The sequence below is a fragment of the Drosophila pseudoobscura genome, chromosome 4 (genome assembly GCF_009870125.1).
Source record: "Drosophila pseudoobscura strain MV-25-SWS-2005 chromosome 4, UCI_Dpse_MV25, whole genome shotgun sequence".
In the NCBI taxonomy this organism is placed as follows: domain Eukaryota; kingdom Metazoa; phylum Arthropoda; class Insecta; order Diptera; family Drosophilidae; genus Drosophila; species Drosophila pseudoobscura.
In genome coordinates, this window is record NC_046681.1 from 23,990,771 (window position 1) to 24,016,634 (window position 25,864).

The following is a 25,864-nucleotide window of genomic DNA, read 5'->3' on the forward strand; positions in this document are numbered from 1 at the left end:
GAACAACGAACAACAAACATTGCCAGGCATCGGGCCCCAGTCACGAAAGTGTCGTCTTTACTTCAGTTTTTTTTAGTGTTTTGTGTTTCTTTATTATGGCATTATTAACCCGTTTTCCTAGTTTTGCAGTCTTCTCGCCGTTTTCTCAGGGCGATTACGTGGCGACGTTCGCAGTCTAGCATAATATTGCAATTTACTCGTCGAGGAAGCGAGTGCACCTATGCGGATGGGTGATGGGGTGGGGGCAGGGGGGAGGGGAGTGTGATGGATGCGGATGAGTCCAAATTGCTGGATTGGATGGGGAATGTGGAAAGTGAACGGACAGGACAGGACAGCAGTGCGGAAAAACATTTAGAGCGCTTTCGGGTTGAGCAATACGCATACGAGAATTCAAATTCAAAAGGCTGAGGAGTTGCACAGGTGACTGAAGGGGGATTTATTCTGGATATTAATACTGGAAAGATGCAGAATATCGAAATAGATTGTGGTTTGTCCGAAAAAAAAAATACTCGAAAAGAATATAACATGCATGAATATTGGGATTTATCCTAAAACAATACTGCAATATAACACAATATCGAGAAATATTAAAGAAAAAGAAATATGTATATAAAGAATATTTGGTATATTTAGATTTAAAACATATTTCGATACAAATTATTATTCTTATCTAATTTTTTTTATATTTTTTTATTTGTATTTAATTTGTTATTTATTTATTTATTTTTATTTAATTTTTCTATTTATTTATTTTATTTTAATTTCATTTTATTTTTTTTTATATATACCTTTTTTTGGCGCGGCAGCAGGTGCCCTCTACTTAAAGTTCTGTATAAATGAAAGTTCTTATATCATCCTGATCTGATCTTCGTCTATTTGCAGAAAAAAGTAATGGCAATATCTAGTAATATTTGGGAGATCCTTGGATTCAATAGTGACTGAGTAATCGCTGAGTCACAGCCCCCAAATTTGCATCGTTTTCCAACAGTGCTTCCTACAGCCTCCCTCCTTATAAAGAGTCGAACAGTCGAATAATTTTAACATTAGTTTTAATATTATACTTTTCATAATATTTACATATTTGTTTCAATATTATAGCATACTTTCCTGATACCCAAAAATATGTTTTTGGGTTATTAAACGAAAATAAATGCCTCAGTTTCCATTCATAAATTTCCATATGCCACATGTATGCCACTTCCTACCACAAAAACCTCCTCGAACCTCCAATAACTTCCTCCGACACCAATTAAGATGCTGTTCGGTAGGGGAATATACCCCTTTGACAGATGACAAATGCAAATACCCTTTTCTCTAGGTCTCCACCGAAGAAGAACTCAAAATAAATACAAACTCATCAACGGCAGACCGGCATAATCACCAGGGGAGCCCGAGGGGAAGAGACAGTGTCAGCATCTTATCAAATGCTCCCAGACGGCATTTGCATGGATGGGAATCAGAGGGAAAAGGATAAGGTGTAAGAAAAACCAGCGATAGGGGGCAGGGCCCTGCCTTATTAATTTTCATGGCACACACTCCCAGGCGGCAAAAAAAGACCCCGTTTTATGTAAATTTTTCGGTTAAGCATCAGAAAGTTAAAAATGCTAAGAAAAACAAAAATATTAATGATTTGCCCATGTATAATCCATACAAATGGCAGAGGAAGTGGGCGGCGGCAGTGGGGGGGTGGCGGAGGAAATGTCGTCCTTGAGCTTAACGTCAATTCCGTTCAGCTCAGACTTTCCCCTACCCCCCAGACGTGTCATTGTCTGATGATGTCTTGGTTTTTGTTTTTCGGGGGTGCCTGTTGGTGGGGGGAAGGGGAAAAGGGTTAAGCGATTAATTTCAATATACAATATAGATATGTTTGATATACAAATTCACATACATACATACGTACGTGTATATGTATCTGTGCATGGCTATGGTTGTGTGCTTATGGATTGGATATTCGGGTACATTCGGTATCTATGCTAATGTGAATTTATGTGGCCTGCCTTATTGAGAGTCATGCCACGCGTGTGCTTGAATTGGTCTTATCTGGGAAATCGAAAGTTCGCTTTCGGAATGACTAGTAAAATACAGGTTTTCTTTTTGTTTTTTGACAGCTTTACGTTTTGTGGCAAATAAGCGTACAAAATTGAGATTTAAATGCCGATACGTTGTGCCTTTTTAGCTAAATAATGTACATTTGCAGTGATTTTGTTTATTGTTTTAAATAAATTCTAGCAAATATATAAAGGCAGTGCCAAAGCTTCTGTGTTTTTTCTTTGAAAGAGGAGCCTGCAAGTTTTTTAAGGACTTTTGCGGCTGGCATCTCTTTTAATGGACCTTAATGACCAAGGTTACCAATTGATGGAATGTTTCTAGTGATGTAAATGTCAGCAAAGATAGTTAAACACGTACATAAGCTCAAAAAACCATAAAATGAAAATATGGATGCGTCATGTTGTTCTTTTGTGGTTTTTTTTAGTATTTATTCAAATACGAATTGGGCCAAGAGCCTCTTTTAAAAGTAGCCACTACAAATGGCCGTGAAACCTATTAAAAGAGACACGCAAGGCTCTTAAGCTGAGTAAAGTCTGTATAAAGAAACTACCTACCATTAAAGATTTGAATGCACTCATATAAAAAGACCAGCCATTCAAAAAGTGCCAGCCCTGCCTGTTCCTTTCCACCCCCTGTATTTATTATGGGCCTTAAATCAAGGAGACAGGCGTAGATTAGTCCTTAAACACTCTTTTACGTTCTTTTACAAAAATCGTAAGGCAAAGAAGACACAAAAGAATAGCCCTTAAATAGGCAACATTAATCGAAAAGGGATTGGATTGACTGGAAGAACACTCTTATTTATGATATTTATGACCCAAGGAAATTCCAAAAATTCTTAACTTAAGTCAATCTCTTAGCAGACATAAACGTACCAAAATTCTGGAAAATTGTACCATCAAATATCAAGCCTTTTATGGCATACTCGTATCTCATCTTATTAGATCTTATCTTACCAGATTGTCTCCAAATTAGTGCCAAATTTCCATTTATCTAAGAAAAAACCTCCCAACTCTGAGGAAGATAGTCTTCATACACTTGAAGCTCCATTTAAGTTATTAACTAATTTGACATTTTTTCTACTCGCAACCCAAATATCTAGAGGGATCTAGATAGGGATGTTTGCTTGAAGCCCCCTTTAAAAAGCAACCGTAAACAAAGTACTGTTGCTCGTCAGAGTATTCGAAACACGCAGGGGCTCGGAAACTGAGTCATGTCTGGCTGGTAGCGCCTGCGGATAACCCCATATCAGGTCATTCCACTTGTCAGAGGCCCATCATCAACTAGAAACCTACTTCTAACGGTATTTGCATTTTGAAAAGCCCAACAGAAAAACCGAGCATGCGCCGCAGAACAGAGAGAGAGAGAGAGAAAGAGAGGCCTCTCTCCCGCTACTACCCTTAAAGCACAGTCTGAGAGAGCAAGAGAGAGCAAGCCAACGACTAGGAAGCCAAAGGGTAACAAAATACGGAAATGCGCGACCAAAAGAAGAAGAAATGTTACTTCATACGGGGCGAAACGATAAAAAAAACCCCACTCGGAAAGAATGGAAGGAGAAGAAGGAGAGGAAAAACCACCCGCCAAAGCGAAGCAGAGCCACAAAACAGAGAACTGCAAAAACCCATAGAGAGAGAGAGAGAGAGAACGCGCTTCGGTCCGTCAGTCTGTCAAATGAAACGAACGAAAGGCGCGGCATTTGTGTTGTTGCCACCAAAAAAAATGGCAATTGTTAATAAATAAATCATAATAAAATATATATTTTTTATATATAATAACACCCAAAGTGCATTTAATACCAACAACTAAATACCAGCAACAAAATACGTGTAAAAAAAGTAATAAAACGAAATACAAGCAATAATACCAGTAAAAATCATAAATCATAGGAAAAACGTGTTCAACGAGTATCGTATTATGTGTATAAACTTTCAAACGTAAGCAACAAAATAATCAATGTCAAACGGTCTGTCTTTGTTTGTGTTTGTTCGGTTTTGTGTTTGTGTTTCTTGTGGCGTTTGTTTGTTAAAAATCGAAGGCAGACAAACAAATGCGTAAGGAAGACACAAGAGAGGGGGCTCGTGGCAAAGGAAAAAGTTCAGAGTGCAGCAATGGCAGTAGAAAAAGCAAAAAGTATAATCAAAGGCAAAGGCAAAAGCAAAAGCAGCAGCAGCTGATGGACAGTTTGTTATGAAGCCCTATCAAAAAGAGAGTTGGAGAGCGGGCTGCTTGAGAGAGTGGGGGGAACCAAATGCCACCCTTTGCACATCAGGGCAGACAGAGAGAGAGAGAGAGAGAGCGCCAGAGCACTTGTGCGGAGAGCACCAAGGCCGGCATTTTACTACAAAGCCAAAACACAAAGAGAGCAAGGGAGAGAGCGAGGCAGAGAGCAAGCAGCTGAACAGCGCACCCAAGGAAAAATGTTCATACTTCGTTGGTTAGGCGGATATTTCTTGAAATGTGTGCTTAAAAATGTGCTTTATTGATGGATAGTTGGGACATACATTTTTTGTGAAGGTTTAAATCATTCAAAAGTGAACAAAAGTAATAAGTGGAGTCTCGGCAAATATTTTATGAAATGTATTGCCATTCAGTCAGCTGTTTGCATACCCCTTCAGAGGATGTTATATTCTTATAATTAATTTGAATGCTCATTTTAATAGTAAATGAATCAGAAATATTATTTGTATGCACATCGGCTGAATTCAGGCACTATAAATTTATTAATAATTATTAAAATATTATAAATAATTAAATAAATATTTAAAAAAATATGATAACAATAAGAAGACTGTTTTATATACAGCTGCGCCGAAAAAAATAGCACCAGTGGACTAATGTGTCTATATTGACGGATTTTGCTTAAGCAATGGTTCTAATGAACGTTGTGAAAACCAATATATAAACTTTAAGATATAATTAATCGTATCGCAGAGCACTGGTATAATTTGCAAGATCTAAGTAAAAAAATTTGAAAAGAATAGGATTTTATCAGAAATTTGGGCACCAACAAAAATAGCACCAATTTACAAAGAAATCAAAAAACTATAAAATACAAGGAAACTTTCCACATTTTTTAGTAAAATATGTTAGTTTAGTTGTATTTAAAGGTTGGCATTTTGTTGCAAAGCCTTTGTCAGCAACAACAACAGTTCAACATATTGGCATTAAAGCTCACATAATTTTCGCATCTTTCCCTTGGGATATTGATCCACGAACCATGCAGGATACCCCAAACATATTTATTGTTCTCTGATTCCGCACTAGCAACATATTTTTTAACTTGACCCAAAATATTAGCAATGGGTTTCAAGTCTGGAGACTGAACAGGCCAATCCATTGCACTAAGAGAATTGTGCTCGAACCACTTTCGAGCTCTCTTTCTAGATCGTTTTGGGTAATTTTCCTGCTGGAAGACACAAAACAAGTCTATTTCGTATTCTGCATAAAGCAGAATCACTGTTTCTTTGATATTGACATAGACATGATGATCCATAATGGGGTTGTGCCATATATTGGGTCACCTGCCTAGTACGAAAATCGTGCCCATACGATTTTGCTTGCTTTTCTATGTCTAATGAATTTACATGTGAGTCAGGGGGTTGTATTATGCATTCGGTTGTCGTTTCACACAAGAACAAGACCTTTTTACACCAAAAAATAAATTCTCCATTTTCGTTGGCCCAACCTCAGTGCTATTTTGCAAACCAAACTTTTTTTTGCCCTATGCCTTCCCGTGAGAAGTGGAATTTTCCTCGTACTACGATTACCCATTTTACGTTCTTGTATACAAGATCTAACTTTCCTGGTACTTGACGATTTTTTAAGATCCTTGCTTTAGCTCTGGTGCCGACTTAAATGGGTCCTCCTTGCTCTCACGAACCAGTAGTTTTACCAGAAATGGGAATATCGCGGCCTTTCTTCCACGTGTTTCTTGTTGGAAACATATTTAAAAGCATTGCTAATCATTTCTTTTGAACAACCGACAATTTGCCCCACCTTAGCATAGGTCCTGCCTTCTGAAATGAAAGTTTTGATCCTTTGGCTTTTTTCTTCACTTTAGAGCTTTCCAAGACCCATAACTACTTAAATTTTGTAACTTTCTTGTCACAATCACCTAAAGCCACCGATTTTTAATTCAATCAAGAACTTAAAATATCAAGAAGCTCAGAAAAGTAGAAGCTTTTACATAAAACAGTTACTGGTGCTATTTTTGTTGGTGCTCCATTTCGCTCCTCTTTCGCAAAATTGCCTAAAGTTATAAGAACCGTTAGAATTGAGAGAGTAAACACACTTCTCTCAGAGAGGAGACATATAAAGCTACATTATATTGCAGTAAAGTCCAGCAAATGTTGGACAGTGGTCTTGTTTTGAAGGAATAAAGATGGTCGTCCCTACTGGTGCTATTTTTTTCGGCGCCACTGTAGTTTACAAAAAAGAAGAATTAAGAAAGTAAGGAAAATTCATAAAGTATGGTTGAATATATTTCTGTGGAACCCATTCATCTACATGTGTATATCAAAGAATTCCTCCTGCTAATGATTAAATATAAAATGAACCAATTGATACATTCAATCATTTAATTGTCTTTTACTTTACAAATATTCTATCAAGAATCATTCCCTTATTCTAGATTTGCAGTTTCCTTTCGCAGTTTAATCCTTTAAGGCTTAAAAGCCTCTTTGAAATTCAGAAAATCCGAAATTACACACTACTCGTGAGACATTTGCATAGCTCTCGTTATTAACATCGTAATATGCTTTTATCTTTTCCTAAGACTTGCAATAAATTTCCGCAAACCCCAACAAACACCCACACATACACACACACACATGCACAAAATCATAAGCCTTAGTGCTGCTTATCAGCTCCTTTCGTAACGCCTGTCATCCAGTCATTAACGTCACACCCACACAGTCCCAAGAATCCCCACTGTCTTGCCTCTTTCCGCCCGCCTCTACTCATAATAAATTGCAACAAATTTTGGCGGTTTCCAAGAAGACACTCTTGGCTCTTGGCTGCAGCCACAAACGAAGTGATTAATGCAATTATGCCTTAATTTGCGGCAGAAGCTTGCCTTCCAACAATATTTTCAACATTTCCGTAAAGAGCAGCGAGTGTCAGAACTAGAGATGGAACTGGAATGTACTGCAAGGCTCTCTGTCATGATTATCAACCCATTTGCCACAGAAACAGGAAGAGCTACCAAGCAGGAAACTGAAGATTTTATAGAGATCGGTTTTAAAGAATCCTATATGGAACGTCTTACTTACACTGCCTTCAAAAATGAGGCTGTGACTTGCTGGTCCCAATTATAAACCCATTTGTCACAGAAACAGGAAGAGCTATTAAGCAGGATACTGAAGATTTTATGGAGATCAGTTTTAAAGAACTCTACATGGAACGTCTTACACTGCCTTCAAAAATTAGGCTTTGCCTTGCTGGTCTTCCTGAGTATTCTTCTAATTGTCTATTTGGTTCTAGTTCATGTGGGTTCTAAAATTCCGACCGACCGCGCCCATCTCTAGTGGAATGGAGGACAGACAGGATACTCTTGCGCCGGAATTTGACAAAATACATTTACACTTTGATTTCCGTGAAAGGGATAGCTAGCTGTACAATATGGAAGTGAGAAAAGGAGGTGGCTGCACACCCACACACCCCCAAACAGATGGAACGAAGGAAACGAGATGACAGTTAAATGTGCAATGCAGTTGAAGTTCTTCCCCATTCAACGCAGGAGGTGAGGCTCTGTCATACACGTGCACACGTTCCATCCGTCCTTCCGTCCGTCCCGCCTGTGCATGCTTGTGCGTGTTTGTGTGTGGCAAATGGTGTGCAATCAAATGGATGTTGGCATGGCACCCATAAAAACCAGGAAAATGGAGAAAGAGGAGAAAGACCAGAAAGAGCAGAAGAAGCAGCGCAGCACCTTAAGTGGAAGGTAAAGTGGAGGCGGCAGCTTGAGGAAGCTGCAACTCATGCAACATTTAACCAACTTTTAATTATCGTACTTGAGCCACAAGTCAATTCAAGGCAACGATGGAACCCCCAGCGAGAACCAGTGATGTATGGCTTTAGCTAGAACTAGTTCGGTGAACTCTTTAACGGTTCCCGTAGGGGGAATGATCCATCAATATAAGTGCAGCACTCCTAGTGTATCGATGGAACATCCTCTGCTCAATAAAAGATACATACTTTTAAATAATTAAGAACTCTGCTCCAGAACTACAGTCATTCGCCCGAATTGCCCATTGAACTAGTTCCCCCGCAGAAAACTTCGAGGGCAGCAGTTTCCTTCCCAAGTGGCAAAAGAGCAATCATGCAATCGTACGAGTGTGTCTGGGAACTTGTATATAACAGATATTTATGTAGATGCATCTGCGAATATTCAAGCTAACTGTCTGGGAGCTTGGCCCAGGCACAGACCGACCATTTTCCGACTGAGTTTGCCAGTTTGTGCAGTTGGCTTTTCTTAACTTATTCCCCGATGCTAACTGCTCTAATTACGCCTAATGGAATACCCAGACGAGAGCGCACATGCTCGTACAATTGAATATTCGTTTTATTCTGTTACGAGTGCAGATGGATGTGCTGTCTGTGAGTGTATTCTTCACTCTGTTGTCTCTTTACGAGTGTACTCCGTACTTGCAGAGTGCCAGGGTATGCTGAGTCCATAAATTGGTATTGGACGTATAAATACCGAAGGAAGAACTAAGAAAACAGTAGACTTTCACCCAGTTTTACTCCTCCAGGCGGCACTTATAGTCAGGAATGTCCTCCACTGAGTACAGGGCAAGCCATTGGCCAGTCAATCTACTATAGAGCCATCTCTTATCTGCCACTCCTCTCCACTCTCCTCTCTGTATCTCTTTCTTTTCCTCGCTCTATGTGTGGTGCATATTCATGACTTTGTTGGGTTTTTAAGCCAATTTCAGTGGACTGCTCCGTACTGTCCAGAGGACCATTCGCTTTTTTATCATTCTTCATTCCATCCCATAACCCACATCCTTTTTGTCCTGTTTTTAGGATTGCCCTACATACGATATTTATAAATAAAGCAGAGATTTTTTTACCCCCCCTGCATATGTGAGCGGGTTGGAAGGGGTTTTAAGGCGGTACCCGCGGGTGCAAAAGTTTCACTCTTTTTTGGGGGTTTTTTGGCAAATCTGCATAATTGAAATTTGTTCTAACTATTTAAATAAATATTTCATTGGATGCAATTAAACATTTTCCAAAGCACAGAGAATGCATTAAAACGCCATGCCGCCGTAAAAAAAGTTATAAATAAGCTAATGGTAATGCCAAAGCGGCTATAATTAATTTTCACCTAAAAAGTAAATGAATCAAAAAGTAAACATTAATTTCGAAAAAGTGCACACATGTTGCACCTCACACAAAAAATAAAAAGGGGAAAAAACACCGAAAGGCAAACAAGTTCAAACGGAACAAAAATGAAAGAAAATATTTAATTAAAAGATACCAATTTAAATAGAAATTTCAAAGAAAATTACGTGCTAAAAATAACAAATAAAATTGTAAAAGTCATGCACAAATAATGTCATTGAAATGTATTTTTATGATGGGGGGGGGGGGGGGGGGGGGGGGTTCCTATTAGTTGAGTATTTTAATCTCATGACTGACTAAATCGGGTGACAATTGGCTTTAAATGTGATTAATTAATAGCTTTATTTTATAACATTAATCTTTGTTTTATCTAGAGCAGAAATACATAGGTTGAAAATCATTAAAAATCAAACTTAAATAATCGCTCGTACACTTAGAATTCAGAATTGCATAAATGTTTATTTTTCGAATATAATTTCACTTTGGAAATATTTGAAAATTACCCACAAATTAAACAGAAATTAGGAGACAAATTTGCTAATCTTCGGTCAGGGAAATATGAATAGAAAGTACAGATGGATTCAGTGGAAGGTACCTAATAAAGGTGTCCAATTTTCTCCAAAATCTGCTGTAGGGGAATATATATTTTTGAATATTTTCAAAAATTAATTGGTGTTTTTTACAAGCACTTGTTTTTTTCGATCTTATACGACACAGTGATGTCTGTGTAGAAGTGTCAAAATGTTACCAAAAACTCGAAATGCAACTCCCAAAAAAGCGCATTCCATACGCAACTTATACATTCTAAGGGGGAACGCAGCCAGCAGCAACAACTCGCACATTATCGCACAGCAAGAGAGCGGCCAAGCAAGCTCCGCAAACTCTTATACACGCACACTCTTATACGGTTACAGTCGCCTCGCCAGTCGCCAGTGCCAGTCGGCAGCGGCAGAAGTAGAAGCGCCGCCAGCAGCATAAAATATACCGTCCACGGCGCTTTTGGGCCATTTCTCTGTGCGACGCCGTCTGCCTCGTGTCCCGTCTGGAAGCGTGTTCCGTGTGGTGTACGTCTCGTTTCTCGTTTCTCGTGTCTCGTGTGCGCCCCAAAAAATAAGCCATTATTTTTTTGGTGGCAAAAGCGCGGCTGCCACGGACAGCAGCGGAATAGGCTAGCAACAGTCACAATAATCGACAAAACGGTAATACAATAATGCAATAATAGGAGCGAGCGACTGGCGCAACGGCACACGATAAACTCGAAAGATAATTCCACTGAATGGCTACAAATGCCATGGCAAAGAAAACGTTCATTTGCCGGTCAATTGTAGGCCCCTGATTGTGATTGTGGTTTATCATGTGCAACTACGGGCCACAGAGGAGCTTGCCTCACAGATAGAACACTCGAAAATTACAGTGAAAGAACACACAGAAATTAATGAAAATTATACTTAAAAACTTCAATTAATTAAGGACAAAAAATGCCACCTGTTGGGGGAACCCAAGGAAAATCTTATCTTATCGGCCGGTAATCAGTGCGTATGCGTAATGTTTCCTATTTGTCTCTGAGTCGCCCACACGGAAATCACATCAACAGCTGTGCCTTACTTTCCCTTTTCCCAGACATCAGCCCAAAAATAAACCCAAATTTGGAAATTGATTTGTGAGAATTTAATTAACATCTATTAAGTGCTCGTGATATAATACCTGACAAACGCTTCAGCAGATGGCCAGTAGCTGTGGGCGTCTTATCAGAGTGCAAACCTTCTGATAAAAGCCATTCATGGATTAGATATATTCTGCAAACAAACAATGCAGTACGTGTCAATAAGAACGAGCTATGAATGACATTCGAGGGGTCGGTAGAATGCTAGATTTGTGGCAATAATCGTAAGATACAATCTAGATATTTGATGGATATTTTGTGAAAGGCGTAACTCCCATTCCTTTCTGTTTTATTGATTTATTCCAACTTGTTTGGGAGTGGCAAACAAGCTTAAGTTTACACTTGTTTTTTAGATTGCCAATCGCACAGTTCCGGCCTATTCTTTTGCCATTGCATTGCTAGGTGCCATTAAAATTTGTTGCCATTAAATAAACCACAATTAAGTTGATCCTTCCTGCCATGATAACCATATCAGCCAGCTATCATCTGCCCAACAGTAATTAAATCTTAACAAATATATAAAAAACACACACGAATTTCCCTTTAAAATAATATTTAAATAATCGATAGGAAATCCCCCAGCAGACGGCAGATAATCATTTTGCATTCATGCCGAGCTCTAATTAAAAACAATTACATTAAATTAAACCGAGTTAAACAATTAAACGGCAAACACATTTGCAGCCAAATGGGAAAGTGAAGGTGAAAATTATTACAGAAAACCGAACGAAAACCCAAATTGAAATCGAAATTGTAACAGATCTGCCAATTAATCATTTTGTTTGTACGTTTTCTCAATGCTCTGTTTTTCCGCTCCATCAGTGAAAACCGCATAATTAATTGCCAAAACAACACCAGCACCGAAACCAAAAAGAAAAAAAGTAACTAAATAAATACCGAAGTGAACGTGATACGTCCTCCTCAACCCACACAACAGATAGATATATACTCTACTCTACTATATATTGTCCAAAGAGAAGCGAAGCTGTCCACAATGCGTCGCAACATCAAACTGATTGTCTTCGTGAGCATCATTTGGATGTTCGTGATGGTCTACTACTTCCAGTCCAGCACCGAGAAGGTAAGTGCTAAGAAAAGGGGGTCTATTCAGATCCCACCGCGGGCAATAGCTTGAAATTGTTTGGATATTATTCAAAGAGAGAGATCTCCTTACTAAACTGTTGGCCTAGAGAGCAATAATAAATATATCAAAGAAAATAGAATCACTCACATTGAAATGCTATATTTCACAGTCCCCCACATATAGTACAGATTCAACACAGGTTCCTCAAGAACAAACCCTCACTTGTTACAAGTATTTGGTATAGAAAACCCTCTGCACTTCTTCAAAGTGTGCTCTACTTTCATTTTCTATTCGTGCCACCTACTTGTTTATATTTTTGTGCAGCACCCTTAAGAAGGTGCCTGCCAGATCCTACCTCATAAGGGTGCCCGTAAGGGGCCCTCAACTTAAAGTTAGGGCAACCCTTTAGTTGCTGCTTCCTCTGCCTCTTCCTCTTCCGCTTGGGGATCATCATCATCTTTCATAGCCGTAACGATGGCAGTCGCTACTCGCGATGTCCGTTGCGTATGCTGTGCCTTGCATAGTAATTACTTGATTGCCACCAACTATGGCCCGCTACCAACTTGATATGCCATTGTTTTCTCTTTCCCCTATCTTTCGCTTTGCACATAATTAGCCGCACGTATTGGGAGGTGCCATCGCATCGCATCGCACTCCACCCACCCCATCCCACTTTTTCGTTGTTTTTTCTCTTTCAACTTTTAATTAGGTTTTTTTTGTTTCGGTTGTCATTTTGCAGTCATATAAAAGTCTCTTACGGAGGGCGTTCGGGGGGTGGGGGGGGGGGGGGTGTTATTTATTACAGACATGTGACAGTTTTCAGTGCCAGCAATGTTTTGTAAATGGGGGTCCACCTGTTCAGGTGTTATTCTTATCTTTCCCTCTTGGTATTCTCATTTAGTTTTGGGGAAAATTATTTCAACAAATGTGTGTCATAGGTGATAAAAGGTAAAAGGGGGCAGCCATGGCTCTAGGTTATAGATTTAGTGGCTACCAAAGGCATGGGCTCCCATTTTCATAGATTACGGCAATCAGAGATTAATCCACAATTCGAAGAGCATTCATCTTAACCCTCAAACCCTCACATCCTTCGACTCTTATCATTCCGATTGCCTGAACAAATTTTCTATTAACAATCTATTTCAATTTCCAATTGAATTTTGTCTTTCTGTCATCTTTAGCTCTTCTTTTTTTTTGTTTTCCAACTCACGCGGTCTTCAGTTGAATTTGCTTTCTGCTGTTTACTTATTTATACGACCAACGCCGACAGCAAATTCCATTTGTGTGTTTTCTGCTGAAATATAAAAATCCTCCTCGAACCGGAAAGGAAGGAAATCTCTCACGCCCACCACTCGCATCGGGGGGAAAATGTCAATTTATTTCTGCAATTTCCAGTTGATTTTTTTTACTTTTTTTATTTTTGTAGCGGGCGGAACAGGGAAATTACATACTCAATAAAATAAATAAAACAAGACCATATATGTATGACATGAAGCTCGGTTCCGGGGGACGGGCTTGAAATTTGTGCCGCTTTTTATTTTGTTGTTTAAAACATGGCAGGCAGCACTTTTATAAATGTTTTAATTGTGTTAAGCGAAAAAATCCTTTCAATTTATTGACCACTTTGAGAGATGCTCGGGAATTCGGAGAGCAAAAACAAAGAACAAATTGAAAGCTCTTTGGACAAAAATTTAAAATGAAAATATCAAAATTGCAAACAACAACAAAAGCCTTTGGCGACTGACACGCAGGAACCGAAGAAGAACAAATGGCAGGACGGGGCCTCGACTGGGGGTTATCCTTTAGGGGTTGTAGAGTTTACTCTCTCTTTTTTGCTTTGCTGCTTTCTCTTTTTCTTTTGTGGCCTAAACAGCTGTCTTCTGTATCGTCTTACGCTCTTGGTGGCTCATATTTCGTATACTTTTAGTAGCTACTAACTTGAGTTCAACTGGTTATTCGATATGTTTTTATCGAAGAGGTAAATACTCGGAAAAATATAATTAACATATTCCGATTATCTGAGATTTTCTTGGAATAAAAAACTTGATATCAAAAACTGGCATTATACCTGGCACTAAAGCTTTAACAAATATGTAATACTTATAGAGATTTCGCCTAAAAATAGCAACGTATTACCTCTGCTTCTGCCATACTTCCTCTCCACCAAAACCATGTAACCCTTTGCCTCTGTAAATACACAGTACAAAACATTGTTAATGGGTTATGGGGGGGGATGTTAAGGTGAAAATTCATCAACTGTCACGAACTCTGTGCGCACATATATGTATGTATAATAAGTGTGAAAAAGCAATTCAATAATACTCTGTTAATTACACTTTTGATCTTTGCAATGATTTTTAAATTGAGGAAAATAATAATTATGGAAAATGGAAATGCCAGCGTTTCCACCACACTTTCAATGGTGAAAACGTAAATCAGCAAATGAATCCGATTATGGAGATTTATGTACATACATACAACACATATAATGGTTGTACATACTTATGAGGCCTTTACAGGGGTAGCTTTTGGTCCTCTCTCTTTACATTTTCCCAGCCAGCAGCAGCCAGCAATCATCTTCTTTATTTTTCCACCGCACCGAAATCATTTTTCATGTATGTAAACTTGATTTATTTTCCTTTTACGCTGCGAATAAAATGCAGGAAATGAAGCTGCTGCACTCGGTCATTGGTTTTTGTCCACGGACCAAGTTTAATTAATATTATTTATTTTTGGACTGGCTAAATTTAAGCTGTTCACTTTTCAGATAAGATTAAGAGTTGGTCAGAGATTTATGAAGTGTATTAAAATTGTTATGGCCCAGAGATAGCTGCCCAATAGGGGAAGTCTGTTTTATAATCGCCAGTTTTTGGGTACTCCACGAGTTTCTACTTGAACGAGATTGAGCTGAGAATCGAATGGACCTATTGATAGGTCAGGTATTTTGGGATTTAATCAGTATTTCTGGGCTGATTGGATAGATAATCTTAAACCACTTGAAGTTTGAAACCACTTCTCGTCTGCGAAAATAGCATGATCCGATGAGCTCTGTTTAAATTGTTTTTGGATGATAGCCAAAAGTGTTTAAGGTTGGTTTTTGGTAAGAAATAGTTTTAGTGCCAGCCAGCTCTATTTCCTATGGACACAATGGGGATTTCTTCATCTGTAATTGACTGCATTGTTCCCCCCTTGGATCGTTAATCATATTTTTTGTCTTGCTGAACTTCCACTCACCAAAATATACAACCCACTACGATGACTTAACTCTTCGATTTGCCATTCAATGACATTTCATTCATAAAATTGTATCGAAGTTTTATGCCCTCTCATGCCTCTACTCGATACGTAATCCTCATCGAGTGAGTGCCGCATCGAAGCAATTTTTTGAAAGGAAAAAACGTAGAAAAGTTGCTCGCAAGTCAATCACACATTTAATTTAATTTATTTGTTAACAGCAGGGCGTTGCTTACATAACGAATTGATTAGTGTTTGCCTTTTTTGTTGGTCTTTTTTTCGCTTTTTGTGCGTTAATTACTTTTAGGCACTGAGAAGTCCCGCAGCTTCTCGATAGAGTTTCCCAAATTGAACTTTCTCCTTGCTCTCCTAAGCGTTTCTCCATGGCCTGTTTGGGGTCATGCATGGATACGTGTCTGATAGTTAAGAAAGTTGAGTCTCAATTGCTTAATGCTTTGACTAGAGCTAGTATGAAAGTTTATCAGCAGACATCGAGGTAGAAGCTCAAATAGATTTCCAAACGTATCAGTTAGAGATTAAGATGTTATTGAATCAATTCAAAGAGTATCATGAAGCGTTAGAAACAATACAAATAAAGTCCATTATACTAGGTATTATTCTGATAATAGGAAATATAGAATATAGGAAATATAAACCGTTATACTAGGTATTATTCTGACTATAGGAACTTTGGGGCGTTGACATGCAATCGCTGCACCCTGAAGTGGCTGAAGCGACAGCAAGCCGAAGCTTTTTACGCGCAGAAGCTAGCACAACCGACCGAGGGGCGCTTCTGCATGATGCGGAAGCAAACAAGTGGCGTTACATGCAACTGCATATATGGTTACTAATTGTCTTTACGCTGCTACCGATTAGATTATGGATGATTCTATCAATACCATATATCAAAGAGTATGTTTATGATCGTCAGAATATATGGCGTAGTCCTAGATATGATTGATTCAATTAATTTATTTGCCGCCACGAAAGCGGGAATAGGGGTTTATCACCAATTCAATTTAGCTATAACATTCCGCTATAGATTGCGAAAAGACTTCCCCTTCATTTCAACTATATCCCAATTTTAGTGCAGTTTTATGGCGTTATCTTTCAACATAGTGGATACCTCAACGTTTCCCTCTGCTTATGTACAATGTCTGTATTATTGTATATGCAAATATATATGATTTTCAGAATAATATGCTACTTAGCAATATATTTTTTCTTATGCCTGACACTCGACGACGTTCGAGCATCGTTTGGTTCGGTCATATGCAAATGGCTGCTGCCATCAAAAATGCAAATTCTTACAGAAACTTTTTCCTCCCCCCCACCAAGTTTTCTTTCCAATTTTCTCGCCTGCAGCGCTCCCACGATATGCCGGGGGGGACTGGGGCTGGGATATCTATTATAACAACTTCCATTTAACTTTTATGGCCTTGCCAAAGAGCGTGAAAAAAAAGAGTCAAAAAGTGCTATAAATATACGACTATATACGCGTATATATTTCAAGTTCAAACCAAAATACTGTCGGAGACCTTAACGCCTCATGAGTTCGATTTATGGCTCTGCATATCATTGAGCACCCGAAAAAAGAAGGAAAATTAAATCTATACATTACTGTAGGCAGAGAAAATAACAAACGGAAAAACATTCGCGTGACAGAGCACAAGTTCCGCTCTGGTTGACAAACCCAATCGCATTACGGCCAACAGCCAACGGCCAACAAAAACTCACTTGAAAAGAATGTCAAAGATCCAACAAAACAAAAAAAAAAAAACAAAAAAAGTAATTTGCTCTTGAAAATGCTCGAAATTAACATTTTGGTCGTTGGAAATTAATTTCAATTAAGTTCAATAGATGCTGGTGACGTCGCTGATCGGACTTGAGAGTCGAACTCAAACTGGTTTCCAGTCCGAGGGTAGAAAGAGGGCAAGAAATCAACTCGAAATGAATGGAACTGAAGGTCCAACAGGCACTCAAGCAGGGGTACTCTGGGAATGAAGGGCAGGAGGTTAGGAGAAACATACATATGTGGTCTCCAAGAAAAGATGCAAAATTTTCTGCCATTTGAAGACAGTAAAACGGGTTTTAGGTAAAAAAAATACACATTTGAAAAATGAAATGAAATATTGAATTAATGAGTCAAAGAGTTTAAAATTCTTTATTCTTAAAATAATTACTTTGACTTTTAAATGGATCATCATTAAATATATATCACACAGAGGCCCAGTCTCTACGGTTCCTAAATAAAAGTGATAGAAAATACTGCATACTGAAGAAAGATCTTCTGGTTTTCATTGGAGGATGATTTACTGAACAAAAGCTATGAAATTATATAAAAAAAAACCTCTAGAAATAGTTTTTCCATTATAACACTTGACGGACATCAAATATTCGATATATTTGGCATATTTCGACTTTATGTAGGCAACTCTAGTGTTTCCAGCTTAAATATGGCACTGGAAAATTGAAAAAAGTAGTTGAAATAAAGCTTTTCCAGAAACACAGGTGCAGGTACACAGGTCAATAATAATTTAAATAAAATTTGCCTTTCCTGGCATGGACTTGCCACAGCTGTGGCTTTACTTACTGTTAAAGATCTATACATTTGTGTTCTATTAAACCCACCCAAGTCCAAGCCAAGACCACCCCCAATCGTCTAGAAATGCCTTTGCTCTTTGGCCAGCCAACAAATTAGCATTTTATCAAACAAGTTGTCTTGATTTTTTGATGTTTTGCTGCCAATGGAAACTGGTCAGAGTCCGACCCAAAGAGGGTCCCATACCGATACCAATCCCAATGGAAATTACAAAGTTTATTTGCTTCTTTGGCATTTGGTGGGCCTTTTGACTTACGATGAATAATTAAAGATGCTTATCTGCACAGACCGACAGACCGAGAGCTGACTTTTGTTGGGTGTTTAGTTTGTTTTTTGTTCTCCAACTAATTTGTCGGCAAAGGGGGGGACCAGGGCGCGGAGGGGTAGGGGAGTGGTGGTGACAAACTTCTCGCTCAACCGGCTCTGGCTATATCTTTTTGAATGGTCCCCCAACCGGTTATCTACCGGTCTCCGCTCTGCCCTCTGTCTGGCGTGACCATCTGCTGTAGAAGCTCAGATTGGTCGACGCTCTTGATATACTCTTAAAGGGGGTATAGCTAGTCTTTAAGGTACATGGGTCCCTGCATATCCTGTGGCTTTCAAGGGCAAAGAGAAGGACCAATGAATGGCCTTAATAGCTAACAGTTTTCATATGTTTACCCCCAATAATTCCCCTCGAAATGCAAGTGTATCTGAACCTTCGACCATTCTTAAGCTACCATATCTTTCTTCTGATAGTTGGTGTGGTTTTTGCGGTCGCTGCTGCTGCCTTTTGCTCTTCTTTTTCGCAGTCTGTCTGCCATTACGCAACGTAACCGTAACCCAACGCATTGAGACAAGGTCGTTTGGTTTCGCTTAATAATTTTACTTTTTTTTATAGTTTCTCCACCTCCTCCCCATCATCTTCTTTTCTGTGTGTATCCATCGATCTGTATGTTTGTGTGTTGGTAGTTGCCTCTGGGCCACTTTCAATTTCATTTCGCTGATTTTTATTGTTATTTTACAACTTGTTTGGACTGTTTCTGCTTCCTATTGCCAGCAGCCAGCAGCAGACCCCGAAATGGCATAACAATGATAAATGCGGGCAGGGAAATGATTTTTGTTTCGTGGGCAAAACAAATTGAGCAGCGGTCAGAGGGATTACAAGAGAAAGATAGAGCCAGATACAAGATATATACTCGCACATGTATCTGTAGCTGTATATAGCGGGACAACAAGGAACTGCCACTGACAGCTGGCGCAAGATGAACTTTGAGCCATCAATAAGAGCACTTGAAACCAAGATAAATAGAACAAGAAGAGATATATATTTTTTTGAAGCAATTTTCAAGTGAAAAATGTGTTTGTAGATGGACTAGGGCTTATATGACATTTGGGGGAATTCGGCAACAAATTTACAGGGAATGGATCGTTAAGATCATCCTGGAGGCAAGTTTATAAGGATTATATGGCTTTGAGTACTAATAGCTTCCCTTCCACAGCGAGGCCTCACTGTTAAGCTCACATAATGTTTAGACTATCTATAACACAACCTTTAGAGTATTTATTTGCTCCTTAGCACGACTAAAAGGTTCAGTGACTCAACGATAAAGAGTATAGGTTGGATATGTTCAATTATTTTCTTAATTGGGATCCTAACCCATCATTAAAACCCCCTAATGGGCCTTTAAACCTGTAACCTCTAGCCATAAGCAGGCCTTACACCACTCATTCATGGACCTGTTACACAAACTAATGTTTAACCTTTACCTTTACCTTTTGGCCACTTGACCAACTGACACAAATAATTTTTATTTTTAAATATTTTTGTGACCTAACCCAAGGGTCGTCAAACAGGCTCCAGCACCACCAACTCCACAATAATTATAAAAATAAACAACATCGAATTTTACAAGTGACGAGACGAGACGAGACGAGAGGAGAGGAGAGGAGCACTTCCTCCGCAGACATCGCTGTTTGCCCAACACTCGTCAACTTAACGTGTCTTTTGCGTCATAAAGTTCAAGTTCATTATGACAGCCCAAAGGAGGAGACGAGACCCAAAGACATGCGAGTACATACACAACTACAACAAGCTCTCTGTTACAAGAGCAGTTAACAAGCAGTCATATGGAGAGGGAGCCCCGTGGGCGCCCAAACCAAAACAAAAAAAAAACACAAAATATACACCAACACTTCTCTTAAGTGCTACTTCCAGGCGATTACACAAACAAGCAGCCAAACAAAAACAAAAGTGAGACACTCGTACACAAAAATTGTGGGTCTTTGGAGGGGGGTATTAAATAATTATTATTTAATGATGGCATCTGTCCGAGTTAAGAAACCAAGCCGCACAAAAAAAGAGCTCCGTGAATGGGCGGCAGATGGATGTTGATTTAATTTGGGTCAAAATCTGACCCATATTTTGTATAAGACTTTGGTTTAGATATGATTTGAATAACCTTATCTTTATACTATATAAATGTGCCTATTACGGAGATCCATTAGGTACCTTTTACTCCAATCCCTACCACTAATTTTGGGTTCACAGATGCCCCGATGATCACGATCCCTTTTACAAAACCTTAAGCCCAAGTTGACATTTTAATGCCATCGAAAACCCTCTGCCGTGACTCATGATCAAAAAACATTTAAATGTCAATTTAAAGATTATCATTTAAATACGAAAAACATTTTAAAACTCTGGCAAGTGAAAGTACAACCAAACAGCGATTATACGAGCGAACAGCAGCGACAACAATTGAACAACTCGAGAAAGTCCCAGTCCCAGTCCCCAGTCCCCAGTCCCGGCCCGAAGACAGACCCGACAACCAGACAATTCAAATGCATGATATACTGTCTCCAATTGTCGACCGTACCAAACCCCATACCATTCGCTTTTTTCTTATTTGATCTCCTCGAAGCCAGCTGAATACCAAAAATGCCTGTTGGGGGTTTTTTTCCACCGCTTTTTTTTCGGACACTTTTAGCCACTTAAGTAGTGGCATTCACCTCCGGCTTTGTGCTTTGGCTAAAAGTTTGCTTCTCCTTTTTTGTGGCCAACTGTGATTCGGTTTGCTGTGTGGGTGTGGGTGTGGGCTTCCGTGTGGTTTGTGGCTTTATTCCCTCAAAAGAGGGCTAGACATTGAAAATTTGCCATAATTGCATTTGGGATGGGTTCGAGCTAAATTGTTTGCAATTTCGCCACAAAGATGACCTTTGCAGTTCAGTTTTAGAAACGTAAACACGTTCGTGGAAATGGATATTACAGTTTCTACTTTAAGTTGGTTTTATTTGATTTTTTAATAGGGTTCAAAAAGTTCAAAACAGTTCAAGCTGTTGTAGAATTTCAGAGCTCTTTGGCGTGATGGCTTGTCTGCTCTCATTTCTGGGAATAACCCTGCTCTGTTAGGAGAACCACCCGAATCACAGATTGTTGTTGCTTTGGCAATCTCAAGAGATGCGATCTGTAGATGCGAGCATCTCTGTGGCAGCCACTTGTATTGTCTGCCTGACTGATGAGGCCACCCACATTTTCAATGACTTGCTTTTCCGGATGAGAGGAGTTTGAGACGTGAAGGAAACGCCAAACAGTAGCTGGTGTTTGCCATAGAGATAGAGAAGGCTGAAAAGAAGGCTAAACCGATGTTCAGGCTATAAAATGGAGAGGAAGGGAGGAGGAGGATGAAAGAGTTATGGGTGATTTATGGATAGAAATTAAGTAGCTACGTTATACGGGATGCAAAAACAATCCAATTGCAGAGTTCTTCATTTCATTATAAATAACACGCCGATTTGCAAATGTAAATCAGTTTAGATTCTGATCCTAATCCCACATAACATATAGTTTTGAGGTTCAAAAATCACTTCTTGGTCTTGTAAATATCCTAAAATAATTCTCAGTGTAATTGGTCTGTTTGCTGTCCTAGAATTCACTACAAAATTGTTCGCAGTTTTATCTTCCGTTGCCCTTCGTTACGATTTACCGTTGGTTGTCGTCCACTGCCCGTCGCATTGCTGTGCATGATTGTTCTTGCTCGCCGCCTGTCCCATTGCTGTGTAGGTGCTAGTGAGAGAGCGCGTCGGCAGAGAGACGACTCCCTCAGAGAGGATCAAAAGCGACAAGAAGAAGAGAGCGCCGTTGAGCGTGAGTGTGGGTTAGAAAGAGAAAAAGCGACCAGGTATTTGCGTCGCATGCAATGATTGTCTTTGAGGGAGGGTTTAGCAATGCTCTGAGAGTAGTGGCGTTAGTGGAGTCTGCTATGAGTTGCAATGGAAACAGTTACGAATTTTAATAGCACCCCGACAAATACGACTCTTCGAGAGTCGAAATTTAATATAATCCTCTAATTTAGCAGCTTTAAAGTAAATCAAGTGTTTGCGCAGTCCTTCTCTGCTGCATAAATAATACAAAACATTACTTTGAATCCATTATTAAAACCCCCTGAAGCCCCGGAATGAAGTACATACTTGTGGGCAAATGTTAAAGTGTTTATTTATAATTAAATACCTTGTTAAATATTCATAATCAAAATTCTAAGCCCAATCACTGGTATGGGAATGCTTTGCGTTCAGCCCTAAATATTTGAATATAATAGAAAATCGAAAAAATATGCACTGCCTTGCAATGCATTAATAAATATTTAATCTGTTTTATTAGCTTGATTAGCGAAATTCGAAATGCGGTCAAATATTAGCCCCATTGGCTGTACTAATAAACTAATTAAAACAGTGCCAAATATAATGGATACGTTTCCAAAACCAATTTCCAATACAAATAAACACTGACCGCAACGGCCGCAGCGACCACTGCGGATGATGAGGATGATCATGGTTTCGGGGTCACCACAGATACAATTTTGTGCTACTCATTTACCCCGAGGCAGCACAGAACGGAATAGAACAGAACAGAACAATATCTAATTTAAATGTGGAATAAAAATTGCATTTGCCAGCGAAGCGGAATAGCAGAATTCTGCGCATTAATGCGAGTATGTCTCCACATTCGGGCAAATTGTCCTCCCCCCCACCCCAACCCCAACCAGACCCTAGGCAAACAGTGCATCCATCAACTGATTGTTGAACTGTCTCAAATGTATCTCTTTGTGTATCTGTAACGCCAGACCATGAGCCATGCCATGAGTGAGCTCACTGTAGCCTGACTGATGACATGTGCCGGGTCTCCCTTTACGCACAGTGGTCGGAACGTGTGGCAAAACGAAGGAAATACATTATATTTAATTAACGAATAAGCAAATTAAAATTCATTCATGGAGCACTAAAATACGAGTATCATTGAATTTGTGAAACTATTATTTCTATTAAATTTGGATTTAAAATATGGTTCTACATAATACCACATATTTATTCGTTTAGGGATATATAAAAAAGTCATTCCGTAATTTAGGAAAGACAGAGACAGATATTCAGTGTTTAGAATCGGACAGATTATATTACTGGAATTCAGTATTACGAAAATTAAGTCTTAAGAAAAAAAACAGAAGGAACTGGGAGGAAACCCTATAATATTAGATCTCAAGTTGAGTTTTCGAATAAAATGTGAACATTAGAACAAACTACAGTGGAAGTTCCATAGGTCGATCCACTATCCAAAGAAAACGTTCGACTTATGGAGGCCTTGACTTACAGAATTGGACATAATGTGCTCCCTAAACAATTTTGCCACCCATTTCACTTCGAAATATATAAAATTTAAGTCAAGAGCTATGGAATTTTAGCTGTATATCCATCGAATGGAACGGCTAAAGAGAGACGAGACTCCTAGCTAAAAACATGCTTATGAAATTCTACATAAGTATGCACATAGAAACATGCAGATTTCTGTAAATTTGATGTGCAGAAGCTAATTTACATATAAAATATGTTTTTCACCATCGTTTTCCCTGCCTTTGACCCACTGTTCCTTTACATTCGGTCTCTTTTTTTTTGTTGCTGGAGGGCGGTCACCAGCTGCTGGACTTCTATTTGTGCTTAATCATTGAAAATTCTTTGTGCACATGAGTCACAGTCACACATTGTCTGGCAAAGAGCAAATGGCTCAAAGACAATCAAACACAAAGCAAATCGAGAAAACGAGAAAAAAAGCCGAAGTAAGGAAAGCAATAATAGAGTCCACAATTCGTTATAGTTGTCTGCACTATAAATGTATCTGTATCTGAAGAGCGATTCGTCTCGATGCGAGTTTTGTCTTAATGGATGACCCGAATAGGCGGCCACCAGTTGATTGTGAAGTGCGTTAATGTGTGGCAAAGAGTACACATATATTTTCCATGATAATTTCACTGGCTCTGACCTTAATTGATTTTTCACTCTTTCTCTTTTTGTGCTTAGTGAGAGCCGAAAGTCAAAGGTTAAACTCAATATTGTGTGCCTCTTTTGGGGCAGCCGCAAAGCACCAAGGCAGAGCCGCAGCAATATGCAATAAACTATTGTCAGAGAGGGAGAGGCCCAAGAACGACCCAGCTTGACCGAAATTTATGCAAAGCACTTTCAATATATTTTATGAAGATATCTCTTGTCGCAACCGAGGCACAGCATAGCAACAGCCCTGTCTTGTCTGCAGGAGAGGTGGTGCTGCCCCTCCCCGAGGGGTGGCGGAGTCATAGGCACTTGGGCAAAGTCACTCAAAGCGGCAATTTGGACACAAAACATACACAGACACCCAGGCAGTTCCCCGCACAAAACCTCAAACATGCAACAGCTGCCGCCTGGCTGCAACTTGCAATTTATTGCAGCCTCATCTGCCGCCACTAACTGCAAATGATGCTCCAGAGGCGTGGCAGAGGGCGAGGCTGGCTTCGGTCCTCAACTATGAGTATTATGTGGCGCTCTAAGGCCGCCCCGGGAGCCCAAAAATAAACAACATAAATTAACTAGGTATTTGGTGGACAAAAACTAAGGCCTGGCTGTAAAGCCATATCGCTGAGAGTTTTGGAATCGGGTTGGAGGTTAGAAGGGTTTCAAAACGAACTATTATTTATTTTAATATTACGACGATTTCAAGAAGGATTTTATGTTGTTTTTTGTTAGTTTACATTTTTAGAAAGGACTGGTCTTATTTCAGTTCAAAAGATAGTCCTAAAGGATGCTTAAATGTGCTACAAAATTCAGGTCTTGATGGTTTAGCTTTTCTATAATATTGATCCTATCCAAACGTGCGGTTATTATCTAGTAGATATGATCATTCCTTATTAATATTTTGGCTTTCTCGTATCTTCAAATTTGTCAGATTTGAGGAGACGGAATATATAATTTTCAACAAAGAGACAGTTCAATATCAAGGAAAATGCTGTTAGTGTTGTAAATGACCAATACGATAAGGAATAATCGATCTCATAGCAACACTGCCCATGTGCCCTGCTGATCAGAAGAAGTTATCGATGATCTTCGATGAATGAATGTTTCTCGTGAATAAGTCCTACTCTGTATGCATGAAAACCTTCCTTTAAATCTGTTGTATTGTGCCATACAATAAATACCATTCAACAGTTGGGTATTAGCTGCTGACGGTAGCTCCTTCAGGTCCCAATTAATCGCAAGTTTTACAAGCAGTCACCATAAAATCAAGGCCCAGAAATGGTATTTTTTAACCAGCAACTCCACCAAAAATGCAATAAATATAAAATGCCTAGCAGTAGCAGAAAATAAAATACATGCAGCCATCCCCCACAGCCATTAATTGGCCACCCATGATCATATCAGCCTGACATTCCCACACAAGCCCCTTCGTAAGCGTCTCGTTTTGATGACTAATTTATGGCCTGACCTTAGCAGAAATAGAAAGGAAGTTCAAGCCCCAAAAGAAACCGACAAAAATAAAAAGTACAAATATATTTATTTAATTGAGTTTTGCAAGACAAAGCGAAACTTGTTTGTTGCAACTGCAACT

The 25,864-nt window shown here is 39.2% G+C and overlaps 1 protein-coding gene across 2 annotated transcripts in view; it reads left to right on the forward strand.

The window, feature by feature from the left end:
- Nucleotides 1-3,690: 3,690 nt before the first annotated feature.
- Pgant2 (polypeptide N-acetylgalactosaminyltransferase 2) overlaps nucleotides 3,691-25,864 on the forward strand; it is a 32,461-nt gene continuing 10,287 nt past the window's right edge. The window contains exons 1-2 of one of the 2 annotated variants that reach the window (XM_015180664.2): nucleotides 3,691-3,983; nucleotides 11,879-12,137. In XM_015180664.2, coding sequence (XP_015036150.2) covers nucleotides 12,051-12,137 — 87 coding nt within the window. In that variant the 5' untranslated portion in view covers nucleotides 3,691-3,983; nucleotides 11,879-12,050. Of the gene's footprint in view, nucleotides 3,984-10,357; nucleotides 10,593-11,878; nucleotides 12,138-25,864 lie in introns of those variants that run through there. The other variant, XM_015180665.2, reaches the window with a different exon arrangement.